The sequence below is a fragment of the Procambarus clarkii genome, chromosome 62 (genome assembly GCF_040958095.1).
Source record: "Procambarus clarkii isolate CNS0578487 chromosome 62, FALCON_Pclarkii_2.0, whole genome shotgun sequence".
NCBI lineage: Eukaryota > Metazoa > Arthropoda > Malacostraca > Decapoda > Cambaridae > Procambarus > Procambarus clarkii.
This window is the reverse complement of record NC_091211.1, coordinates 16,478,420-16,505,983: the sequence shown is the minus strand read 5'-3', so window position 1 is coordinate 16,505,983 and position 27,564 is coordinate 16,478,420. Positions and strand designations below refer to the sequence as shown.

At 46.0% G+C, this 27,564-nt stretch overlaps 1 protein-coding gene across 6 annotated transcripts; it reads right to left on the bottom strand.

The window, feature by feature from the left end:
• Positions 1–309: 309 nt before the first annotated feature.
• On the bottom strand, positions 310–25,663 carry LOC123766437 (uncharacterized). 6 transcript variants are annotated; one of them, XM_069308208.1, is made up of 12 exons: positions 25,492–25,663; positions 25,326–25,350; positions 12,820–12,861; positions 11,980–12,291; positions 11,227–11,315; positions 10,955–11,074; positions 8,956–9,101; positions 6,618–6,685; positions 5,015–5,263; positions 4,293–4,469; positions 2,929–3,176; positions 310–514 (listed from the first exon to the last, which is right to left on the bottom strand). In XM_069308208.1, exons 3-12 carry the CDS (start codon positions 12,840–12,842, stop codon positions 327–329), a joined length of 1,620 nt encoding a protein of 539 aa, XP_069164309.1. In that variant the 5' UTR covers positions 12,843–12,861; positions 25,326–25,350; positions 25,492–25,663; the 3' UTR covers positions 310–326. The 6 variants fall into 6 exon arrangements, with proteins under 6 accessions (XP_069164309.1, XP_069164312.1, XP_069164308.1 ...); XM_069308211.1 differs by lacking the exon at positions 12,820–12,861 and having other exon boundaries at positions 25,492–25,662; XM_069308207.1 differs by lacking the exons at positions 25,326–25,350; positions 25,492–25,663 and adding an exon at positions 15,179–15,323.
• Positions 25,664–27,564: the final 1,901 nt, after the last annotated feature.

Sequence of the window (27,564 nt, the reverse complement as noted above, 5' to 3'; positions counted from 1 at the left end):
GACAGTTTAAAAGAAGAGGGGGGGGGGAGAAAAATGAAACACGAGGAAAAGGAAATGATGTCTGGCACAATTGGTAAAGACGGCAGCAGGAGCATAAGGCTGCAAAAAGCCAGAGGACTGACCCATGGAGCATTAACCTCCAGCAGCTGCTCACCAGCCCCCTCACGGCGACAACGGGCCAGACAGTGAGGGGGTATCTTGCTTGACAAACTTTACCAGAGTGAGGATCCTTACTTACGCACAGCTACAACACTAGACTCGCATGCTTTATAAAAGTTTTGGGGATTTATTTGGATCTCTAAGTTGTCATGAATATATTTCCTTTATTAAATTAGCTCCAGTTTCTGAAGTACGCTAGTTGCTGCCTCGGATACTGGTTTTCTGTATTTATGCAGAAACGGCTCCTCCTTCGTTGAGTTGGCCTCTTCGCACATCTTGCCGCACACTCTGGTGAAGTGGCCGAGATAGGCGACTTCTGGAGAGACCGACTGCATCGACGCCCTTGAACACTTGCCTGCCAGGAGCAACACGTGTAAACATCAGCCTTAGTATCTCATGGCAAGGTAGTCAGTAGTGTTGTAAAACCTACATTCAAAACAAACAAGGGCTGCTGGTGCTCGTGTTGCTCTCTAGCATTGGTCGAGGTTCATAGTGGAAAGGACTGATATTATATACCTTCACTTTAGGAAAGCATTTGATGCTGTGCCTCACGGAAGAGACGCAAGGAATGGGGGAGGCATTTGAGTTAGATAATGGCAGGACTATTTCAAAGGGAACCGAGGATAAACAGTTTCGAACGAGAAACTTATCTGTAGAGTGCCTCAGGACTGTCTTGGGATGTCGGTTGTTTACTATTTATATACAGGTATACTATATTTGTATATATAAATAGTATATATAGAGACTGCATTGCTTAGGTCTGCCTCCCGTATGTCCCTATATCTATAACGGTCTATCCATCCATCCACCTACTCATCTTTCCAATGCATATATCCATTCATCTATCCATCCAGCTACTGTGTGTTTCTCTGCCTTTCTCATAAACAATAGAATTGTCTAGTATGTGGGTAGTCGCTAGCAAGATGAGCTTAGTGGTGTGAAATACTAAACAAAATAGTTACCGCCTTACTCTTATAAAGGCCCGTGGCTCTAAAACACCTTTGAAGCCGTGAAGAATCGTCTGTTTTACGAGAGTACGGGCAAATTATTAATAGCAGGAAATTTCTTATTTTCCAGAGATCTGTGAGTAATGGTGCATATTACTATAAGATTTTTTTTTGTCAAGTTTGTTTTTAAAACAGCCGTGTAGCTGGCAGGCAGTGCCAAAAATCATCATGGTCTGAATATGACCATGTGGGAGCCGGTCGGCCGAGGGGACAGCACGCTGGACTTGTAATCCTGTGGTCCTGGGTTCGATCCCAGGCGCCGGCGAGAAACAATGGGCAGAGTTTCTTTCACCCTATGCCCCTGTTACCTAGCAGTAAAATAGGTACCTGGGTGTTAGTCAGCTGTCACGGGCTGCTTCCTGGGGGTGGAGGCCTGGTCGAGAACCGGGCCGCGGGGACACTAAAAAGCCCCGAAATCATCTCAAGATAATCAAGATATGTGACTTTTTTAATTCTGTTGGCCCCCGGCAGCCTATGTTCATTCTGTACCCTCGACCATTCCGTCTGCTAATTTGGATGATGCTAGCCAACTTCAAACAGAAACACTCGTAAAATTTATATTATATCCACCCATCAATACATCCATATCTATGTCTATCTATCCATCCATCAATCTTTATATCCATCACGCACATACTCATCTTTCTATTCATGTATCCAACTATCTTTCCATCTATATCTATTAGAAATAAAAGACTAGAAATAAAAATGAATTTTGGATAATTGATTTTTGAATTACCTCCAACAGTGAAAAGAAATGTACGAAAGATTGAGAAAATTCGTGTTAGAATTATTAATCTTACTTTTTCGGTCATATTTAATAATATATGTCTATAGGAAAGACTGCTACCAAAATATACTAATATAATTATATACAGTATATATATAATAAAATGTGACCCCTGGCATGTCGTTTCTTTTTTAATTTTGGCGACCCAGAGCAGCCTGTGTTCATCCCGTGCCCCCAACCCGTTCTCGCAAATTTAATAAGTCAATATTGACTTATTAAATATGTGCATAGGTGACATACTTAACATAATAGATACCCTTAAAATTATTCATAGAAAACACCGACCTTACCTAACCTTGTTAGTATCTTAAGATAAGCATCTTATTGCTTCGTAATTACAATTATTACCTAACCTATAATAGGTATAGGTTAAGTAATAATTGTAATTACGAAGCAATAAGATGCTTATCTTAAGATACTAACAAGGTTAGGTAAGGTCGGTGTTTTCTATGAATCTTTTTAGGGGTATCTATTATGTTTAGTATATCACCTATGCACGTAGTTAATAAGTCAATATTGACTTTACGAATTTGCGAGAACGGGTTGCGTGCCCCAGACCATTCCCTCTGCCAATTTGTGAGAGCCTAGCCCCCACGTGTGGCCTTCAACTTAGCGCGCACACACACACACACACACACACACACACACACACACACACACACACACACACACACACACACACACACACTCGTTCTTTAAAGCAGAGATATGGCAGTAAATAAGTTGAGAAGATTGAGAACTACGACAAGGCAATATAAATAGGCTTACAATATAAACAAAAGACTGACATGCAGTTTACTTAATCATCTTGTTGGTGCTTTAAGTTGAAAATTAGGTTAGGTACTGAAAGTGGCAAGTTATTCAGCACCATACATGATGTCAACCTCTATTTCCGTTGCTGCAGTGTTTATCATTTATAACATTGATGGTGAACTCTACCAATCATCAGTTAGGATTAGCGAGTGTGGTTACCTGTGGTACAGACGAGGACGCCATGCGAGAAGACTCCTCTGACAGTGTTCATATCATACAGAGCCTTGAAGTTGACAGAAGTGACACCGAGGTTTTGGACGGTCCTGCGAGTGTGCCTCAGGATCCACAGGTACTCCGGCACCTCTGCTGCCTCGCCCTGGGGCGACAGGTCATTGTAAAAGTTATTCCACCGGAGCCTATAAGCCACTGGCGTCTTCCGCTTCCGTTTTGCTTTCTCATTGTGTGTGCTGGAAGTAATAATGACCGATTATACATAGGAAATAATAATGACATTTTAATCATAGCACAAAACTTCGACCTTTTCATGCATTTCCTACAATGTTCACAATCAATTTAGCAGCAGTAACAGTACACAGCTGATTGTCTCGCCACTTTGCATCACACAGGCTTATGCCTCGGCTTTGGGCCTTTCATTCTCTCCCCGCCCACAGCTTTTATGTTGAAACTTGTCGCTGGTCGCTGCAAGTATTGCCTACGATACTTTGAACATCCCTCCAACACATTCATGCTTTTACCGTACCTTGACCACTGCTCCTATTGAATGTCCCCCATTTGTTTCTGAAAGGATGGCATGTTGACATTCTTTGTTCACATCTGCAATATTTTCAATCGTACTGTTCCTAATTTGCCCCCAGAGCGATTTTTTTTTTAATCCCTGACTAGTGTGGTGAAGTAATTATCAATAGACGGCACCAAGCCAGGATGACCAAGTAGCACCATCCATGTCCCTGGATATTCAGGATGTGGTGAATATCACTATAACACGTGAACAAAAATAAGTTGAGCGATATCAAAATTACCGAATTCGCCAAGGATTCTACCGAGGGACAAATGACCCTAAGAGACATTAGGTAAGCAAGGCATACAATAGTTCTGAGAATCAGGACATTCTACAAGGATTTACATGACTTAAGTGAAACAATGCCGTTTGACTGCTTGACAATGACTGTCAAGCAGTCCATTTTATTTATTTGACCTTTAAATATTACACACAGATCACACTAACGTGATGCATCAAATGAACAAATCCACAAGGGCCGTAACGAGGATTCGAACCTGCATCCGGGAGCATCCCAGACACTGCCCAAATATAATACTGCAAATTTCTAAATATCTTGCAACACACATGATTCTTAAGCAGTCTTCCTGGCTTAGTGCCTCAGAGACGGCACCACTCCCGTGCCAGTAAGTCCACTACGGGCTCACCATAGCCCGTGCTACTTGGAACCTGTTCCGAGTAGCTGAATCTATAACAACTTAGTGGCTTGTGATAATTATTAGGTTCATCAACAATCTCTACTTAGTAACAAGAGGAGGAAAAGTAAGTAACATTTAGGACGTACGTAAGTGTAAGGTGGTCGAGGAAGTGGGTGTAGTTGTGGTGGTGGAGCAAGATGGGCAGCTCGTCAGGGTCGTAGTGAGCGATGAAGCGGTACTGGTGCATGTGCCGCAGGAGGCAGTCACTGAAGTATATGTTCTCCTGCGCGAACATTTTTTTCCTCTCTACCAATGTCCAAAATCTGAAATTGGAAAGGATTTGAGAGGTTGACCTGAAAGCCTGTTATAATAATATTTTAAGCATCGTAATGGCTGCGGGAAGCAGCCCTGATTCCCTCCTTCCCTCCTCCCTCCTCCCCCCCCGCCATTTGTCGAAGATCAAGAGGCCACTAGGTGCCGGGGTGGTCCGGCTCGCTTGGCCCTCTCCAGGGCTACGTTCCCCAACTCCATCCACCCCACTCGATTCCCTCTCTTCCCCCCTCTCTCCTGTTCCTCCCATTTGACTTGACTACCATGTGAGTCAAGTATCCCTCCCTGTATCTTAGAGTGGACAGGTTTGGACATAACTTAAAATTATGTTAGATTAAGGACCTGCCCGAAACGCTCTGCGTGCTAGTGACTTTAGGCTTTACAAGAATGTAAAATCTTCATTGCTATGTACTTCTCTTAACCCCCCCCCCAATGTACCTTCTTATTTATAAATAAAAATTATATATACTTTACCAGAACCATTTCATATAAGCAAGTGTCCACAGTGAAGGGTTAGGCTACATAGACACAACCCTACCTCTGAATACTGGGCTCGTTGATATATGGCGGTGGGTAGGAGTATCTGGTGAGCTGAACGAAGCCGTCATCCACGTAGTAATTAAGGACCTTCTCAATGTTAGGATGGACGTTGGCAGTGTAGAGGAACACCCTGCCGAAGCCCTCCGCCCGCAGGATCTCCAGCCACTCCACCAGTCGCTTGGAGAAGTCCTTGTGGTAGTAGTAGAGAGCTGGACCACACACGGCCGGCACCCACCCAGTCACTGCCCTGTGGGACGTACACCTGGTCACACCTGCTGTGTCACACCTGGTCACACCTGCACGACCTTACATCTGCTGTGTGTTGCACCTGGTCACACCTGCAGGACCTTACATCTGCTCTGTCACACTTGTGTCGAGCTTGTAATACACTGGACACATTTATACAGCTGCACTGTACTACACTGGACACGTTTAGACAGCTGCACTGTATTACACTGGACACATTTATACAGCTGTACTGTACTACACTGACCTACACTGTACATAGTCTGTACGCTGATCCACATAACTATATAGCGTGTGTTTGTCCCAGGCCTCCCCCCCCCCATATCTCAATAAACACAGCACCTGAAACACTTCTAAAAATAGTTTGTTAACCTGAATGTGAAGTTAAAACTAGATTGAGCCTAGTTAGCTCAATCTTAGCTAGTTAACCTAGAAGCTAGACTAACACTTAGCTTTATAACACGATAACATTCAACAGAAGCAAGGAATGGGCAGATTGTAAGTTTCCCTCAATTATCAATGTTAGATGCTTCCATACAGAAGATAGTAAAGAGCAAGGGAAGCAAGCCGAGGCAAGTAAAGGTGACCAAATGGACAAGGAAGCACCCTTCTGATAGGAAGCAGAAGGCCAAGGTGAGGGAGAACTCACACTGCTGATAGATCAGGAGTGGGGTGACTAGTGTCGGTGCCAGACTAAAACTTACTTTTAATCAATTTCAACATTCTGATAAATTAGTATCTCGGATGTTAGCAGATAATAGCAAACTTATGATAAATAATCAGAATAATTGAGTATTGTGGGACAAAGCAAAATAATCTAGACATGCTCCCCAGGTATTCTGAAGAATTATCGACTTCAATTTTAAAATGCTCTTTTTCTAACAAATGAATGGGAAGAACATGCTGAAGCACTCATTAAGTGTACAAAAAACAAGCCAGTTAATGCCTTTCATCTTACGTGATGTGTTAGATTATATATAAGGACCTGCCCGAAACACTATGCGTGTTAGTGGTTTTGCATGAACGTAAAAATACCAATCTTGTGTAATCTCACCAATCCATTGTACCTTCTTGCAAATAAATTATTATTATTATTATTATACCTTATGATTGGAGCAAGTTGAATCATATTGTGATGTCACTACACTATATAAACTGGTGTTAAGGAGGCTGGTCTGGAGAGCTAGAGCACATTTGCAGGAGACAAATAGATAAGGACACGTGTAGGAGTACAGAGTATGACAAAACGTAACTATTAGACTCGGCCGATCAAAGGCCTTAAGAGTCTTGTCAAATGTTGGCTCCTGCTATGACACATGACAAGGAAGATAGATTGAGGCGAGGGAGAGTATTACCTGGTGGGGTCGGCGGGCTTGTGTCCATGCTGATAGGCTGACGCCTCTCTCTCCTTGGCTCCCACCACCTGTTGGCACCCCTGGCACGTTATTCACTTCTCTGTAACCTTATTCACCCGTCACTGTCACGTTATTCACCCCTCACTGTCACGTTATTCACCCCTCACTGTCACGTCATTCACCCCTCACTGGCACGTCATTCACCCCTCACTGGCACGTCATTCACCCCTCACTGTCACGTCATTCACCCCTCACTGTCACGTCATTCACCCTTCACTGGCACCTTATTCATTCATCACTCACGCTGCTTGGCTTCAAAAGGATTATATATATATGATTATCCTAGAGTATTATAGGACATTATCCTAGAGTATTATTATAGTATCCAAGGGTATGATTATCCTAGAGTACCAGGAGCACTCCGTCTGAGTGAACACATTGAATAGAGAGAGTGAACATGTCCGCACGGACGATGGAGTCTCTTTTTCAGCTGTTGCAACAATCTCGTCTCCCCAGTTATAATGATATTAGCTTTATCCCATAAACCTAACTACGGTCCGCGGTTGTTCCTCGGTGCACCAGTTTTGAGATACTGCACAACGCGAGGAATCTGAGGCACACTGACAACACTGACTAAACTATATTTGCCACACTGAAGAGCACTAGTCGAGTGGTCGTGAAGACTCATCATCGACAACAGGTTCCAGAAACATTGTTCCTCTACTGCCTATGTTACGTGGTTCACTAGGAGCAAACAAGTGGCGACAATCAGCATTCAATGACACTGCAGGACCTGTAAGATCTCTTAGAGCGTCAGGGCTTCAGGACATCGATGAACTCCGGCTGTCTCAATCAACTTATCAGGGGATTACACGGTCAAAAGCATCACAAACAACATGGTCAATAACACAAATATACTAAAGTAAACAATGCAAATTTCGCTATAATAAGTCTAGCCGATCTCTGTCACTCGGTAAATTAACTCTTGTCGGGAAGGTAAGTCAAGAATTATCAAGACATGTCTGGAAGGTGGAGGTGCAAGATTTCTGCACGAGAGAGGAGGGAAGCCAGCTGAGCAAGGAGCAAGAGGCAGACGGAAAACCAGCACTAATTTCAGAGATGCGACGTCAAAGGTATTAGACTCGCCCAGGATTGTATCTAGGGATATACGACTAAATTGTCGTAAAACAAAATAACGCTACACTTCTGCGAGTTTAAGTCCCATGACTAAGGTTCCAAGTAGTGCACTGTCGCGGGGAGGGGGGAGGGGGGGGGACAAAAGAGCAAGACTAAAGTAAGTTTAGCATTACGTGGGGGAAGTGGGGGGGGGGTTACTATTACCTGCTTCACTCCTACTACTGATTTGGACAGTGGTGACCACAAAACTCCCAGCAATACTAATATTGGTAATGTTCTACCGCCCCATCTTGTTAATACTAGGGATCAGAGCCTACCGTGACGACATAAAGACTATCCTAGAGTACCAGCCACCAGGAGCACTCCATCGTCTGAGTGAACGCATTGAGTAGAGAGAGTGGACATGTCACTCTACTGCTACGTTCTACCGCTCGGACGATAGAGTGCTCCTGGTACTCTAGTATAGTCAATGCTGTCACGACAATCTGGGATCCCTGTTATTAACGTCGACATAGGGCGGGGTAGGACATTACCATTATTAGCATTGCTGGGAGTTTTGGGCCATCATGGTCGAGGTGTAACAGAGGAGTGAAGCGAGGCATCTGGCCTGCTCCAGCGTCTGGAGATGGAACCATGTGTGTTACCCACATGGTAACTCCTGCTCCTACCCCAGCCAGGCCGCTGGGGTAGGAGGGTAATATTCCAGCCAACTGACTGAAGCAGCTGAATATGCAGCTGGAGAGAATTATACTAACCAACATGAGGTAAAGATGGAAATATTTTCTCAGTGTAAATCAGAGGGTTTCAGAAGGTATGGTCTGAGGGCCACACCGATGATACTGCCACAGAAATGACGGAGATAGATGACGGAGAGTATGACCAGGGAACAGTTTACGGGCTCACCATAGCCCGTGCTACTTGAGACTTTGAGTAGCTGAATCTAAAGCAACAAGAGGGACCAGTGCCAAGTCGGTGCCCAACACAGCCGACCGTGGAGCCAACAAGGCGCATGTGGGTGGTAGTTTACCTGGAGTAAAGTAGTGGCAGGTTGACAGGGCAGGTTAAGGAGGGAGACGGTAGTTTACCTGGAGTAAAGTAGTGGCAGGTTGACAGGGCAGGTTAAGGAGGGAGACGGTAGTTTACCTGGAGTAAAGTAGTGGCAGGTTGACAGGGCTGGTTAAGGAGAGAGACGGTAGTTTACCTGGAGTAAAGTAGTGGCAGGTTGACAGGGCAGGTTAACGAGAGAGACGGCACCTGGCTGAAGGTGGGCTGCCTGGGACGGTAGGGGACAGGTGAACATGAAGGGCATCTGACGGTCCCCGCTCCTTCCTTGGTAGTCCAAGTAGTCTGTACACAAATATTATGACCACGACATACAATATTGCCAGACAACAATACTGCATAAACACTAAACATTTAAATGCCATCATCCCCCAAACTGTTATTCACACTTGCTGAATTGGCTATTAAATTTGACATTAAAACATTTGACATTAAAACAGTTAACATTAAAAGTTAACATATTAAAAACCCTTTGGAAGTATAGATATATAAAGCAAAACAAACTGTACAGCAAAAAATGCTTATTAAAAATGGTTTTAATGTTTATTATAACTAGAAAATAGTAATAGCTTCATTGAAGCCTTATATTGTGCTATGCAACAAAGTATAACAGATCAACAACACATTCTTGGGCATAATACAGGGTAATAATGACCTACATTACTGGCATAATACAGGGTAATAATGACCTACATTACTGGCATAATACAGGGTAATAATGACTTACATAATTACTGTCATACTCATATACCCATATGAACCACACCTGTAAACACAGTTCTCCAGACTCAACAACACTGCTCAGTTACTTACTAGTATTGTGTTAAGTGCGGGGGATAACGTAGATCAGTTGCCCAGGCTATCGTCTCCTGACTACACCTGCCAGCAGTGTTAACCTGGGTTTATATATTGTCTTGTGTGGCTATCGTCACCGATCTCTGAAGAAGCCAGAGTGCAGGTGAGAATTACCACCTACCAGCAGGAACCAGGAGAGCCCGCCACCTACCAGCAGGAACCAGGAGAGCCCGCCACCTACCAGCAGGAACCAGGAGAGCCCGCCACCTACCAGCAGGAACCAGGAGAGCGCGCCACCTCCCAGCAGGAACCAGGAGAGCGCCACCTACCAGCAGGAACCAGGAGAGCGCCACCTACCAGCAGGTACCAGGAGAGAGCGCCACCTACCAGCAGGAACCAGGAGAGCGCCACCTATCAGCAGGAACCTCGAGAGCGCTACCTACCAGCAGGAACCAGGAGAGCGCCACCTATCAGCAGGAACCTCGAGAGCGCTACCTACCAGCAGGAACCACGAGAGCGCCACCTACCAGCAGGAACCAGGAGAGCGCGCCACCTACCAGCAGGAACCAGGAGAGCGCGCCACCTACCAGCAGGAACCAGGAGAGCGCGCCACCTACCAGCAGGAACCAGGAGAGCGCGCCACCTACCAGCAGGAACCAGGAGAGCGCGCCACCTACCAGCAGGAACCAGGAGAGCGCCACCTACCAGCAGGAACCAGGAGAGCGCCACCTACCAGCAGGAACCAGGAGAGCGCGTCACCTACCAGCAGGAACCAGGAGAGCGCCACCTACCAGCAGGAACCAGGAGAGCGCGCCACCTACCAGCAGGAACCAGGAGAGCGCGCCACCTACCAGCAGGAACCAGGAGAGCGCGTCACCTACCAGCAGGAACCAGGAGAGCGCCACCTACCAGCAGGAACCAGGAGAGCGCGCCACCTACCAGCAGGAACCAGGAGAGCGCGCCACCTACCAGCAGGAACCAGGAGAGCGCGCCACCTACCAGCAGGAACCACGAGAGCGCCACCTACCAGCAGGAACCAGGAGAGCGCGCCACCTACCAGCAGGAACCAGGAGAGCCCGCCACCTACCAGCAGGAACCAGGAGAGCGCCACCTATCAGCAGGAACCTCGAGAGCGCTACCTACCAGCAGGAACCAGGAGAGCGCCACCTACCAGCAGGAACCAGGAGAGCGCCACCTACCAGCAGGAACCAGGAGAGCGCCACCTACCAGCAGGAACCAGGAGAGCGCCACCTACCAGCAGGAACCAGGAGAGCGCCACCTACCAGCAGGAACCAGGAGAGCGCCACCTACCAGCAGGAACCAGGAGAGCGCGCGCCACCTACCAATCTTGGTGACCTTGGCGACGACTGGAGGTTGTTGTGGGTTGAACCAGAAGTGACACCAGCCGGCGGGAGGGTTGGTGCTCCTGGTCACGCCCAACACCCTCACGCATGGCTCTCCTCCTGTACCAGGAATATGCTGCTTAGATGGGGGAGGTGTGTACGAGGTCCCCACCTTCCCTCTGTTGGCTGGGGTGGGGGGTCAGGGCGCTCCCCGACTGCCCTCTCCCTTTCCGCCTACTCAACTAACCCCAAAAAGAGCTCCTTTGACTCACCTGGGTTGGGGTCGTAGGTGGCAGAGTAGAGCAATATGGGGATGTTGTTCAACCTCGTCTCCTGCCAGTACACGTTCACCCACGCTATGCTATAGGAAGATCCAATATTATTTTATTGCTTGTTGAATTTATCTCCATATCCTAGACCTACCTCTTACCCTATACTCACATTTCAAACTGTTTTAAGTCGGCCTACCTTGTCTCGCCTCCTGTTCTGTCCTTCCTCTCTTGCCCAACAACTATCGATACCCCAGTGTTATGTAGGATTAAGTATCCCACTTTTCCTGGCCAATGTGGAGGGCTTGTCCCGTGACTATGGTAGCCTAGTCTACAGGTCATAATCTTCCTTGACAAGTGCACAGAGCAAGAGTTTCAGAATCTCCTGTGTATGGATACCATCTCGCATAGGTGTTGTCCAACAAGATGATACCGACAAGGCAGATAAAGCTTCATATAATCAGTGATTGATACGGGAGGGATACAAGATATACCTACTTCAAGTTTCCAATTTTTCAATTTCTGTACTAATGGAAACATCTATAAGCTATATATAATTTGTCAAGTTCCTACAGTTAAAAGCACTTTAGTTATAATTATGGGTGACCCTCCTTGTGATGCTCTAGCATAAATCATGGATACAGCCATATACATATACTATACATAGTTCCTAAAATCTACTTCCATCGCTTCATGTAATAAACCTTAAAAATGAACTGTTCCCAGGAATCGTGTCCACTCTCAGCCAACACTTACCTGACGAGCGAAGGCAGTAAAGAGCAGCACAACTTCCCGCTCGTCTGATACAGAAGGTCAACAGGCAGATTTGGGTGATGGCGAGCCAGGAGCTCAGAGGTCGTGGCGTTGAGGCTAGGTAGCTCCAAGTCGAGCTGCTGAGCCATCAACGGTCCGCCATTCAACTTCCGTAGCTTGCACCTGCAGCTCGGAACATCTTCCAGATGCGTAGAGTTATTACTGCCGATCCCAACAGGGTTCAAGGAAGCCGGAATGAGACGAGTACCGAACACAATGACGCAAGCGATGAGCACCACCACTGCCAGCAACGCTCTATGGGGGACGACAGAGCGATTACTTGTGTAATACTATTGCATAACCCTCTTACCCTATCATGTATTTAAGGACATATCCTGGAAAATTTTGCTTAATAAGTAATTTAAATCAAATTTAAAACTATACTAATTAGTAGACGAAACAAAATACATGTCATTAGAAAATATTACTTTAAATTATTATTCATTCTTATTTAGTTTTATTATTATAATTATTCATTCGTATTATTATTTAGTTGATACAACAGCTTGAACTGTTGTATCAACTGATACAACGGCTGCCCCCTACCACTGTGATACAACAGCTGCCCATACACTGACAACATTTCTTGAAACATCAAACATTTACACAAACATAGGTAAGATTTGCAATTAACTATACAGGGACAGCCACAAACACGTAACGTCATCGTTACAAAGAATTAACATTGTACAAACAAATGTAACATTACGGCAGGCACAACTTGCACTCAAAAAGAATCCTGCCAATCAGAGGTAACATGGCCACAGACACTATGGTACTCACCTGATGTGCCTCAAACCGATCATTTTGCACTAACAATTCGACCTGCAAAGACCCAATAATAATTTACAAATGGCCCAAACGATAAAACAATTAATGACGACAATGGAAAGACTACATAAATACCATTGAATGAACAATGCTGTGCTATATCAACACTTGCGCTCAACACTATAAACTTTCCAGTTGCAGGAGCAGTAAGCGACATTACAAAGACGACTTAAACTCCTTTGGTTCAGTGGTTTAAAGTAGAAAATTTTTTATGTTAATAAATGTGAAATACAATTAATGAAGTAATAAATGTATTAATTATATGTAATATACAAGAATCTGATTATATGTATCATTCGAGAACGTTCATGCGGATACAATTTTGTAGAGCTTTTCTACCATGATGCATACATGTTTTGTTGGAAATAAATGTGAAAAAGCCTATTAAAAAAAAGTTAGTTAAGAAAAACTGATGTGGAGCTACAAGCATCGTGCAGATTTAAATAAATGCAACAATATCGAGTCATTTGTAAATTTTTCGATTTAGAACAGTCATTATCACACTGTTCAATTCATTAATTTGTCTTATAATAGAATACTACAGTTTTGTTGAAGCATTGAGCTCCGAGCAACAAACATGATACCAAGAATTTGAAATAAATTGTACAAAGTCCCGTTAATAAGATCGAACACATTCAATCTTGAGTAGAGAAGACAAGGGAGGTGATTTAAGGTATACAAAAAATACTATTTGTGCGTCGGGTGAAACAAACCACCATAGGCGATATAACTTTTTAATCATTTTAAATATTAATAATACATATTTGCAACTACAAGATGCGTGGAATTGTTACAACTGCAGTTGCTAGTAATTTGCAACTGAAGCTGCTGAATTTTTTTTTTTTTGGGTAGCTTTGCGGTTGCAACTACGAGTTGCTAGAAATGTGCAACTGCGAATTACAGCCTATGGTGTGCATGTGCAGAGATACATGTTAAGTGACCTTAATAGCTATACTTGTATACCTATTTCACGTAAGTAGGGGCACTCTGGCACCCGAACATAGTATGTAAATAAAGTATACAAGGTTAGAGAACTCATCCCAGAATTATAAATGATGCATTTAATAATACTTTGACTTCTCAATGTTTAACATAACATGAAACCGTCTTAAATTTATAGGCAAATATTTCCATGCCAGTAAAGTCAAACATTTTTAATTAATAATAAGGAATGGAAATTATTTGACATGTTTTGCAAGCCAAGAATGATTAATATCTGGTTTTCATTTAGTAATAAACACTTGGAATAACTTATTAAAAGATATTTCAATGCAACACGCATTTGACAACAGATAGGAAAAAAACGCTATACATTTAAAATTAATGAGCTGTTGCTTTTTATTTCTTTTGCAGCTTACCATGAGGCTTCATGGACCGGAGGCCTGGTGCTTGTCACGAGGCTTGAAAATTTGAGGGTTAAACCAATATAATTCTGTCATGTAATACAAGTATATATGCACCATGGTAAAAAAGATCTACAAAATTGGATCTGCATAAACGTTCTTGAATGTGTATGATACACAATCAGATTCTTGTATGATATACATATAACTAGATACAGCGACGAGAACACGTTTCTTAGACAGAGGAGGATGGTAGAAAGAAATGAATGTACATACCATTGAACATAGGCTTGCGGTAGACAGAGGCTAGACGCAGATCTTTGAACATGTACATTTAAGAAAGGAAAGAGGAAATGATATTTCTACTCAACTTTGAAAATACCCAGCCAGATTATTTAGGAGAGATTATTTAGAAAGATTGGAAAAGATGAGTTCCGAGGCCAAATTGCAAAAATATCAACATGCTAGGCCAGAGAGGTGGGGGTATCAATTATGGAAAGAAGCACCGTTTCAAAGTATTCCATATAGAGAAAAAATAACATCTTATAGCGCCACCAAAAGTTTGGTAAATTTTTTTTGCATGAATGTTAAATACACCAGACGTGTCTAATCTGTAACTAATACTATACTTTGCATCATATAGACGTACAAAGTTTTCATTAAACTAAAAAAAATGTAACACATAGCGAACTTTTGCAGATAATTCTTGTTGCCCCTGAAATCCTACACGCACAAGTATTGTCAACACGAAGCATGCCACCAAGTGCCACACTAATGCCAGCACATTACCCATGTATTAGTTATTGCCATTCCAGACTATTCGCACTGTCATACACATCTGCTATTTTAAACAAGGAGAATCCACACAGTTTCAAATATAAAAAGACATTTTACAAAGTAAACCTTAATACTAGTGTAAAAAAAAAAACGTTAAATGACAAGTCTTCACCAGAACTAGTCCTACTAACAATGTAGCCAGTCTATATGAGCACAATAACGCAGGAGAGCCAATATGGAGCTTGGTGTGTGGTAACGTGTAGGAGCGCCTCTGGTGGCCGGGATGCTGGGGTCCTCACTACTGACGGAGCCAGAGATACGGGTACCGGTACAAGTCGTCGACTACGAAGATAAGGTCCCTTATCTCCTCCACTATCAGATATACAACGATGTTACAAATGGTTGAAAGTTAAAATAATGTGCAACATATCTGTTTTAACAAACTCCTTAATGGCAAGCGTATGTTTTTATTTATTTTTACACACACCAAAGCTAAGGTATGAGCTACGAGGAAGGTAAGGGAATTAAACCTCACGTCGCTGGGAGACGTGAGAGTTTGTGCGACATGATCACCACATACAAGATTATCAGAGGAATTGATAGGTAGATAAAGACATACTATTTAACACAAGGGGCGCACTAGGGGACAGAGGTAGAAATTGAGTGCCCAAATGAGCCATAGAGATATTGAACATTTTTTCAGTGTCAGTAGTAGACAAATGGAATGCATCTCAAACCGACTGAATCCTATGCCTTTACCGATAGCTCTGTGCAGTTAGCACTGGTAGAGCAGGTTGTACATGTGCAGTATATAAAGGAAATAAAATGATCATGTCTAGTACACAGACTGAACGACTGGGCAAGCACGACACAGACCGAGCTATTGGGTATTCATCTAACCACTGAGTACCAATACTGAGCTCAATGGTGGTGGAGTTATTTTCTGTGACAAAGTGCTCTGCAGTCCTTAAATAACCCATCGCAGTGTATGTCGGAAGTTAGTTTTTAACAATAAATTTAATGTAATTTTTCCCAATGATAACTATTGTATAAAATTTGTGTGGATCCCATCCCATGTTGAAGTTGGTAAACATGACTTTGTAGATCGATTGGTCAATGAGGCTTGCAGTTAAGAAAACATTGATTAGGACTTTGGACTATCTAATGCAATTATTAAAAAATTAAAAAAATTAATTCAGATTTAGAAGAACCAAGACATGCCCAGACCTGAAAGTAAGTAAGTAATTATCAAAAGAAGGCACCAAACCGGGAAGGCTATGTAGCACCATCAAATACGCAAAATAATCAGAGGGCGCTAAATATCACCAAGGATGCCAATACGAGAACAAAAACGCATAAGGCGAACGATATCAAAAGTATCCGAGTCACCAAGAATTCTATCGAGGGACAGGTGACCGCGAGGGGCGGTCGGAAAGCAAGACACACGCTCGTCCTGGAAGTCAGGACATTCAAGAAGGACATGCACGACCGTAAGAGGGACAATGCAACTAGGACAATAAGGAGCAGGGCGGCGCTCCATCAAGTGACCATGGGTTAAGCGAGTATGGCCAATACGCAACCTCGCTAGAGCTGTTTCCCACCGCCGGTTACGGTGGAAGGAGGACGGCCACGAGGAAACACAACATTTAAGAGTACGTAGCTTGTTACCAGTAACAGACAACCAAGAAGCCTGCCAACGGGTAAGGACTGAGGAATGGATAACCGGGTAAAAGTCGGAATACGGAATGCCTTTACGAGAGATGGGACAAGAGCGGACAGCTTCCTTAGCGGCAGCATCCGCACGCTCATTTAAAGACACGCCAATATGGCTGGGAACCCAACAAAACTCAACCGACTTAAATTTACTGTGAACGAGAAACAGCCAATGCTGGATCTCGACAACTACCGGATGAACTGGATTAAAGCACCCGAGAGCCATGAGGGCACTACGAGAGTCAACAACAACCACAAAGGAAGACTGACAACGAGAAAGCAGGAGACGAAGAGCATAGAGAATAGCATAAAGTTCCGCTGTAAAGATGCTAGTCTCCGGAGGCAAGCGACACATATAAGTGCGATCAGGAAAAACAACAGAGTAGCCAACACCGTCCGCTGACTTAGACCCATCGGTGAAGACAGAAACGGAGCGGGAGTGAGAAGAAAAGTGCTCGAGGAAAAGGCGTTTTAGAACTGTAGGAGGGGTAAAAGCTTTAGTGATGCGAGTCAAGGATGTACAAAACCGCGGAAGAGGGACCCTCCACGGGGGCAAAGAAGGAACAACACGAGGAGAAACATCAGAAATACGAACGGAAAGAGAATCCTGCAGGCGAGATAACCGGACAGAAAGAGGGAGGTGGTGAAGAGGAACAGGAACCGCAGGAGGGGTAAAAGTTAAAGCACGACAGAGACGAGAGGAAGGATGTTGCAAGGACCGCGCAAGATAGCGAAGACAGTAGCGATCACGGCGGTCCTGGAGAGACAGGAAGCCAGTGTCAACATACAAGCTAAGGACGGGAGTCGAACGAAAGGCACCAGAACTGAGGCGCAACCCAGTATGGTGCAAAGCATCAAGACGGCGAAGAGTAGAAGGAGAAGCAGACGAGTAAGCAGGGCAACCATAATCGAGCTTAGACAGGACGAGAGAGGAATGTAAAGCAAGGAGAGTGCGCCTATCTGCCCCCCAAGAAGTATGGGACAAGACCCGAAGGAGGGTAAGGGACTTAGAGCACTCAACACGGAGGTAAGAGATATGGGGAGACCAAGACAAACGAGTGTCAAGGAATAACCCCAAAAGCTTCGCGGAATCTTTGTATTCAAGGGGATGACCATAAAGTGACAAAGAGGGACGAAGAACAACCCGTTTCCGCGTAAAAGTCATGGCACAAGTCTTAGAAGTAGAGAACTTGAAGCCATGACCTGTGGCCCAAGACGACACGGCATCAATCGCAAGTTGAAGCCGGCGTTGAAGGAGAGGCGAATCATCACCCTGACAACAAAGGGTAAGATCATCGACATAGAGAGCGGAGAAGACACCAGAAGGAAGAGAGGAAAGAAGACCATTGAGGGCAACCAGAAAAAGAGTAGTGCTCAGAACACTACCCTGGGGCACACCTTCGTATTGCTGAAAAGGGGGAGAGAGAGCGGTACCAAGGCGCACCCGAAAGGAACGACGAGAGAGGAAGCTGCGGAGAAAGAGAGGGAGATGACCACGAAGGCCAAAAGAATGAAGTTGAGATAGGATATGATAACGCCAAGTGGTGTCGTAAGCCTTTTCTAGGTCAAAAAGGACGGCAACAACGGAGGTCTTCGCAGCAAAAGCAGTACGTATATAGACCTCCAAGTTCACCAGGACATCTGTCGTGCTGCGGCACTTGCGGAAACCAAATTGAGAAGGGGAGAGGAGGTGATGGTGTTCCAGGAACCACATCAGACGAACGTTAACCATACGTTCAAAGAGTTTGCAGACACAACTTGTGAGAGCAATAGGGCGAAAGTCCTTAGGGGAAGTACCCAGAGACCCTGGTTTGCGAACAGGGAGGACAACGGCATCGAGCCAGTCCTCAGGGACTGACGACGACTCCCAGATCCGATTATACAGACTCAGTAAATACTGAGACGTGCTCGGAGGGAGATGGCGAAGCATCTCATAATGAATACCATCGGAGCCCGCCGCCGTAGAACCGCAGAGGGCCAGGGCAGAACGAAGTTCAGAGAGAGAGAAGGGATCATTATAGGGAAGCTGAAGATGAGTGCAGAAATCTAAAGGACGAGACTCAAGGACAGGTTTACGAAGAAGGAAAGATTGGGGAAGATGAAGACCAGAGCTAACAGAAGAAAAGTGGGAACCCAGTTCGGAAGCGACCTGCAACGGGTCCGCCACAAGAGTATCATGGAGGTGAAGGACCGGTGAAACATCGGGAACGAACTTACCCGCTATCTTGCGGATACGCTTCCAGATCTGGGCCAGAGGGGTTTCGGACGTAATTGTCGAGACATAAGATGCCCAACATTCACGTTTAGCCGTACGGATGGCCCTACGGGCCACCGCACTCGCTTTCCGAAAGAAAAGAAAAGAATCGGTCGTCTGCCTACGGCGGTGCTTCTTCCAGGCTGCACGCTTACAGCGGACAGCCCGAGCACAGTCCGCATTCCACCAGGGAACGCACTTCCGTGGACCCCGAGAGGAAGAGCGAGGAATAGAGCGGAGGGCAGCGTCGAAGACAGTGTCATGAAAAAGGAGGAGAGCGCGAGAGAGGGGCAGAAGGGAGAGGTCAGAGAGAGTAGCACTGAGGGAAAACAGGGTCCAGTCCGCCTTAGCAAACTGCCATCTAGGGAAAGAGAGGGAAGGGCGAAAAGAGAAAAAGGAAACAAGGATGGGGAAATGATCACTTCCATGGAGGTCATCAAGAACCTGCCATGTGAAATCTAAGTAAAGAGAAGAAGAGCAGAGAGAAAGATCAAGACAAGAAAGGGTGCGAGTTCGAGAGTCCAAATGAGTGGGCTCACCAGAATTCAGAAGAGACAGGGAAGAAGAGAGGAGAAACGGCTCAAGGAGGCGACCCCGGGTATTCGTCAGAACGTCACCCCAAAGAGAATGACGACAATTGAAGTCACCCAGCAGGAGCACAGGCTCCGGCAAGGAGTCTAGGAGGTGTTTCAAATCAGGAAGAGAGAGCGGGACACTCGGGGGGAGATAAATGGAACAAACTGTGTACCATTTCCCCACAAAGATACGAGCAGCAGAACAATGGAGAGGCGAAGGAAAAAGTAAAGGAACAAAGGGAACATCAGCCCGAATCAAGAGAGCAGAAGAATTAGAAGCCCCAGCAATGGCTGGGGGGGGGGAGAGAAAGGAATAGCCACGAAAACGACCAGGACGAGCACCAAGCATCGGCTCCTGGAGACAGACACAAAGGGGCGAAAACCGCGAAACCAGAAGTTGGAGTTCGAGGAAATTGGCGTAATAACCTCGAACGTTCCATTGAAGAATGGACAACGACGAGAAGAGAAAGGACAAAAACAGAGAACAAGGAAGAAACAAAGGCGAAAGACCAACAGAGCACGTTAAAGAATATCAGGGTCGGGATCAGGGTCAGCAAAGTCAGGGTTAGGGGGCATGGGTAAACTGAGCAAAGACGGAGGGAAGGAAACGGGAGAACAGATCAGAGGTGGGCGGGCAGGGTCCGGAGGAGGAGGAGGAGGAGGAGACAACGGAGAGGAGCAGTCAAGGACAGCAGCAGGAAGAGGGGGAGTAGAAAGAGAGGAGCGCACCCCAGCAAGAGCAGCAACCGAAAGGGAAGCAGGGGCCAAAGAAACCTCCATAGCAGGAACAGGGGGCGCAAGCACTGAAACGGGAGTGGAAGGAGCAACAGAGCCAGAAGGAGGAGCTGAGGAAGAAAGCGAAGCCTTCTTACCCGCCGGGGAAGAGGAAGGAGAGGAGCCAGGCTTACGCTTCTGACTTAAAGAGACCGGTGTCCCAGCAACTACGTACCGGGCAACGGATTCCAGTGTCTCAACAGGAGAAGCCGAACGAGAGCACACACGACGGCCGTTAGGAGAGCGATGGACATCCGCCCGCACCGACAGGCGGCGGGGAGAGCCGATAGATGGAGGAAGAGGATGGGAAGGAGGATCGGAGGGGGACGAGGAAGGAGACACAGAAGACACGACAGACCGGGTAGAAGGAAGGGGAACCCCAGACAGAGGACCAGGAGGAGGATCCTTCGGGGGAGAACCCAAAGGGACAGAGGAGGGGGCAGTGGGCGCATCAGGGTCCAAGGCCTGGAAACGGTTGTGAGTCTGAGGAAGGCGGGAAGGACGAGGAGAGGAAGAGCGCAACACGCGAGCATAAGAGATATTAGCATAAGGCGGGAGCCGGCGAACCTGGCGCCTCGCCTCAGGAAAAGATAAACGCTCCCGGTGCTTCAAGTTGAGGACGGCTGCCTCAAGCTTGTAATGGACACACGCACGGGAGAAGGTAGGATGGGCCTCACCGCAGTTGAGGCAACGAGCCTGGGGAGAAGCGCACTCCGACTTAGAGTGACCTTCGCCACCACACAAAGGACAGAAAGAGACAGTCCCGGAGCAGCGGAGGGCACCATGCCCAAACCTCCAGCACTTGTTGCAGAGCCGAGGAGAAGGAATGTACTCCTGGACAGAGCACCTGGCACCAGCAAGAATGACAGAGGGTGGAAGGGTCCTACCATCAAAGGTAATCTTCACAACCCGGAGGGGTTGACGGCGACTACCACGAGGGGGACGAGTAAACGTGTCCACCTGGAGAATAGAATGGCCCTGGGCAGCGAGGATATGTCGAATATCGTCGTGGCAGTCGCGTAGGTCCCGAACACCGGTCGCAACATGGGGCGGGAGCAAAATAGTGCCAACACTGGCATTCAACTGGACGTTCTTCGAGACCCGAACGGGGGTCTCGCCAAGGCAGGATAAGGCAGCCAAGCGGGAAGCAGCATCCTGAGAAGGAGCAGCAACGACACGCGTACCGAGACGAGTGGGGTTAAAAGTAATGGAGGCATCCACGGAATCAATGAGATGTCGATGAAGGGAGAAATCGTCAGGAGGCGCAGAATCAAGAGGGAGGAGATCAAAATATTTGGCCCACGAAGCGGGACCAAACAAGGCTTGATAGGTAGCAGAACTGGAAGGAATCGAGCGAGGGCGGCCGTGACGAGAACGGCGGTGAGAACCCCCAGAGAGAGAGGGGTTAAAAGGCGCAGTAGTAACAACTAGAGAAGGAGCCGCGCCAGGGGACGAGGTAGTCACCACTGGGGGCTTGGGGCTCGACCCAACCACAGAGGAGGGAGGGGAGCCAGGGGAAGGAGTCAGAGAGGCCAAAGGAGGAGCAAGGTCGGGGCCCAATGCAGCGGAGGCTACAGAGCCCGGTCTTCCAATACGGACCGACTCGGGGGCTTGGTCGCCCACCCCACGAGCCTGAGAAGGTAAACCAGAAGAAGCCGAAGCAGGGGTAATCATCTTGACGAAAGAAGAATTCACTCACGAATGTGCCCCCACACCCACCATGGAGCCACAATTAGAGGCAGGACACCCAACAAGAAGCTATCGCCGATCTTGTCGGGGCCTCCTAGGGGTGCGTCGTGAGTATACGCCCCACAAACGCCACCTTAAGAAACCGACAGTCCGTCGAGATCGGGTTCAGTGACGAAGTGGGGATTGACAATAAAAGGTTCCCCTCGCTCTCGACGTCGGGTACTGCAGTTCTACGGGTGCAAGAGTATGCCTCCTCAAGCACCCGGGCGTCAAAATAGAAGAAGTCCAAGGGAAGAACCAGAACGAGCAAAAGGTCGGCAGGAAACGGCAAGCAGATAGGAGAAGAGGGGGGAGAAAAACGAAACAGAAGGAAAAGGAAAAGATGCCCAGCTGAATTGGAGAGGACGGCAGCAGGAGCACAAGGCTAGAAAAGGACAGGACTGTCCCAAGGAGCATCACACTCCGGCAGCCGCCCACCAAGCCCCCACACGGCGACAACGAGCTGAGCGGGGAGGGGGCCAGACCTGAAAGCTGCAGTATTAAAAGCTATGACTAAGTTTTGTAATAATAGGTATTTGTATGGTCAGCACAGTAACCTGACCAGACAATGTGATGTAGTCATTGTGGTAATTCACCTTAGCTATAGACATCAGGCAGGTTAGTGAGGCTGAGCCACTACCAGAATATTCAGATTGCAAACTGTGATAAAGCTTTAATGCATTCACTAGAACACTATATTGTTGAATGTGAAGCCGTAAGACTTTAGACCTGGTCTATAGTACCACCAACTGTGACTATTTCAGTGACTCAGGTGTTCTGGACGACATCCTAACAATTTATCCAAAATTTGCTTTTTCATTTTAAAGAATGAACAATTTTATTTATGTTACTTTTAAGCTACATCACTTCTGAACCCTTCCCTGCTCTTGTGTGGCAGTGCACAATAGTTAGTTTAGTTCATTTATTATGCACCCCATACCCATCTTGTGGGTGGTAGTGGAAAGTGTTACAGAAGCACATAATGGGCTCAGGGACTGAACCCCACAGTTCATTTAGCTAAGCAAGTTACAATCTTGAGCTAGTTACAAAATTCAATATAAGTCGTCACATCAACAATGGGTTCGAGATCGACCACAAGTACAATTTCTAAATTAAGCAACTGACATGTGGAGAGCTAGTGTCACAATTGATATGTTTGTCCTGCACACCGCCCCCCATCCAGTGGGCAGCGGTGGATAGATTACAATCGCTTAATTACTACCTACAGTTTGCAAATAGAAAGTTGTTTTCACATTCATACATTAAAACTGATTGTAACCATGATATATATACGTGCTTCCGCCTAGTGTAGACTTCTTGTCTTGTGTATGACCCTCTGTCCTGCGTAACAGTGAATACCAGCATTATCCTCACTTTAATAAGTCCTCAGATTAGGCAACATTGTAATTGTCAATAAAGATGTTAATCATAATTATAAAAGAATAATTATCATCGAGTTTAACATTAGTAGCCCAAATTGCTTTTAAATTAGCCCAAAAATTTGCAATTAGCAAAATTTTAAATTTCGTAGCACAGGGCTCTCAAAAGTAGCCCAATTCGCTACTTATAGCTCAATTTGGCAACACTGGTACAAAGAGCAATTTTCTGAGCTCCCGGGAGGAGGAGCCGCCGCCCCACAGCAACCCCCGCCAATGGGGGCCCAGCTCGCAGCCCGCCAGCCACTCACAGACCCAGCCGTCGCCACCACCTTACTCTGACCAATCATCGACCCAGGCTTCGCCACGGCAGTTGCCGGCTACTTCCACTGACCACAGCTTTAACATCTTATGCTGACAATGCTTTAACATCTTATGCTGACAATGCTTTAACATTTCCTGCTGACAAAATTGCCGACACCAACTGCCAAGAATTCGTGAGAATCCTTTATGTACTCGTCGGGAGGCCGTTCGCAGCGAAGTTTACAGTACCTGAGGAAGTCTTTACCACCCCTACTCTTGGAATTTCAAAACCTGATCTTAATTTTAACATCTCTGAGCACTGCTGCACTTGCTGATCTCCTGACCACGGCTGCCACAGCTGAACAATCTACCATCGTGTCACCATGATCACCCACCACCGATACTCCGCATGCACCCTCTATTCCAACTGCTGGTGACCTTCCATTAGACCCTCCCAAAAAGTCTCCACCTAGGCCTGGCTTCGCCTGCCAAGCCCCCTCCATCTAACGACTCACCTCTGATCGTCCCCACCGAAGACATTCCATTTAATGTTGACCAGACCACACACTAGAAATTGAAGGGACGACGACGTTTCGGTCCGTCCTGGACCATTCTCAAGTCGATTGTGATGAGGACAGGTAGGGACAGGCATTAAATAGGCAAGAAAGAGCTGAGGAGGAAAGTCAAGTGTAGGGGATAGTAGTAATGAGAACTGCAGCAGGCCTATTGGCCCATACGAGGCAGCTCCTATTATAACCACCGAAGGAGATAGTAATAGGAATAAGAAGAGGATAGCAAGGGAGCGTAGAAGACAATGAACAGAAAAAGGGAGATGGATTACCTAATCCATTGACAAGCCCCACCCCACAATACACGCCTCACCCCACCTCAACACCTCCACCTTACCTTCATAACATCAACACCCCACCATAATCCCCCCACATACCCCATAACACGCAACCTCCACACCCCGTCAACGCCTGCCTCATAACCCCCCAACCTCGGCGACAACTCTGGTGAAACGTAAGAAAGACGACGTGTAAACACGAATTAACAGTTCCATCGATCACACTGAAGTGTCCAACTGAACACGGGCAGCGAGGCAGGTAAACTCAGTAGACCAACCGTTATTATGACTGGACTATAGCTACAGAAACAAGTATATTTACCAGTTGAGCTGTTCTGGGGATAGCGATATACAGCTCGCTGCTATGGAGAACGAGTCCACACAAGGGTATATAGTAAAGGAAGATCTGTCAGGCTTGAGATTATACAACCTTACCTTGAGGTGCTTCCGGGGCTTAGCGTCCCCGCGGCCCGGTCGTCGACCAGGCCTCCTGGTTGCCGGACTGATCAACCAGGCTGTTGGACGCGGCTGCTCGCAGCCTGACTTATGAGTCACAGCCTGGTTGATCAGGTATCCTTTGGAGGTGCTTATCCAGTTCTCTCTTGAACACTGTGAGGGGTCGGCCAGTTATGCCCCTTATGTGTAGTGGAAGCGTGTTGAACAGTCTCGGGCCTCTGATGTTGATAGTTCTCTCGGAGTACCTGTTGCTACCTACCTACCTACAGAGTACCTACAAGATGTAACAATTACCTGTATTGATGTACTAACCTGCTGCCGGCGTCGTAACCATCTCCTGTAAACCAAAAGGGAAACAAACGTGAGAAAGGATGAAGTTACGAGAATGATGGTATGTTATAGATTGGCGTGAATAGAGCAAGACTTTAACCTAGCAGTAGTCATTCACGTCCGTATCAACATAAAAAAAATATCTTACTTTTAATTTAAGGATATTCAGGGGCAGGTTTGAAGTGGTTATTTGCCTGTATATAAGTGGCATTTTTGTGTAGAAGACGCAGCGTGGGGCGCGGCGCCCACCACGGGAGACAGTCCCACACTGAGGGCCGCCGGCCGGACAAGAGCGGCGGCGCTGCTCAACAACTCTAGACTGATGGTTCAGTCATATATTAGAATTCCCAGTATTTTAATAAGATGACACAGTTACCTGAAATCAATTTGTTTTTTATTTTCAACTAAAACTACAGTAGTGTTTGTCTCCACGTTTCCTGAAAGTATAATGCCTCTGTTCACCCATAGTATTACATTGAAGCTGAAAACTGGCTGTTGTGAGAAATGCCGCTTCAACAACAAATACAGAATGCTACATACAATTGATTTAAATACCGTTAACTTACTAATTATATTGTAATTTGGCAGGAAATAATGTTTATAAGGTAAGTAATGCTAACCTTTCTTCTTAGGAATACAGGCCACTAGTTGTTGGCCTGAACTACTGGCCCTAGCATCCTAGGGCCAGTAGTTCTACCATGTGAGGACCTCCATACAAGCCATACTGAATATATATGCGCAGGCTTCCTGTCCCTGACAAAACGAATCGTGTACTGTACAAGTGAGGTTGAATACACAGAAAAGTTCAAACCTTAATGAACTAAGTGTATTTGTTTATTAGGCAGTATAGCAGACATCGTCATGGCCTTATCCGTTCAGATGGTAATAGCCAAGTCTTATAAAGCACATCACAATAGCCCCAACTATGAAACTAGTGTCATAACAAAGTTACTAGTAGCACAAGCGAAGTTACTGGTGTTACAACAACAAGGGTACTGTAAGGCTTCCCATCAGCAGCTGTGACTGCCACATCTGGTAAAAGAAAGCATAGGCACTCAAGGAACCATGGACCACCAGCCTCCTTTAAGTCCTAACACACCGGGGCTATAATGAGAAACTAGGGTAAAAAATCGCCATTGAGGCGGCCACAAGGGCAGAGGGCCAGCAGAAGCCTGCCAGGGTAGGAAGAAGGTGGCTCTCATTAATTGGTGGAAAGGCAACAGTGACCAGTTAAATATGGGAATAGAGGGAAAGCTATAACAACCTGACCACGAATGTAAAAAGAGGCAGCGGTGAGGAAAACCAACCACTCAGACTGTCACTGACAGGTAGACACGCCAGGCATGAGAAAAGCAGCTCTCCTCTACAAACTATGTACCCCGACCACCAATACCCGGCAGGGAAAGACTCAACCCAAGTGCACCTTCAGTGAAAGAATTAGGCTCCTACATGTGCAGGGTGCAGGTGTCATCACAACACAACTACACTCCCTATCAATAGGCCTCATAATGGAGAACGTGAAATGCTGTTCATATTAATAGATTTAGGCATAGCATGTACTAGCTCTAGAAATCCAGTACTGTATTCTGTTTGTAACTCATCTTTTATGTATGTACTTTTACCTGAATCAAAATTTATTATTTATTTTATAACAGGCCCTATGCACTACCAAAGAGTGAGGCAACTCAAGGAGTTGGCTCATAGTGGAAGAAACCCAAACCCCTCAGAACAGGTATTTCTAGTGAGGCAAGGGGAAATACAAGCAAATTGCCAGGAATGGGAACTCTGAAGCACAGATTGAGCAACTTACAGCACATGTGGATTACATTAAACAATCATAAAGAAAGTTAACAATAACAAACCAATGACCCCTAGCAGAACTAATCCTTTAGAGCATTAGAACTACTATCCCGTCTCAACATAAGATTCCAACATAAAGAAAATGTCATTCTAAAGTGCCCTATCCTAAGCTACCAGAGGACCCAAGACAGAAAACAGTACAGTACGTCAATTTTGCAAGCCACTTCCATTTTCTAGTATGAATTTTTGGTCTTGAGTAGAGTACACGTCAAAATGTGGCACTCTATTAGGACGATGGGTTAATACAACAACACTTAGCTGAAGCATGAAGAAAAGCATGGGGGTCCTTCAGAGATTGTGTGCTCTTTGTTGTGACCTGGCAAATGAATGAGGGGGCAGGCTAACTGGGGGCCCTGGTGAC

Coding starts and splice junctions, on each gene's coding strand:
- LOC123766437 (XM_069308208.1), bottom strand. CDS start 12,842: ATGATCGGTTTGAGGCACATCAG. Junction 11,075..11,226: donor CACCTACGACCCCAACCCAG/GTGAGTCAAAGG, acceptor TTCCTGGTACAG/GAGGAGAGCCATGCGTGAGG. Junction 6,686..8,955: donor CTGCCACTACTTTACTCCAG/GTAAACTACCGT, acceptor GGGTGCCAACAG/GTGGTGGGAGCCAAGGAGAG.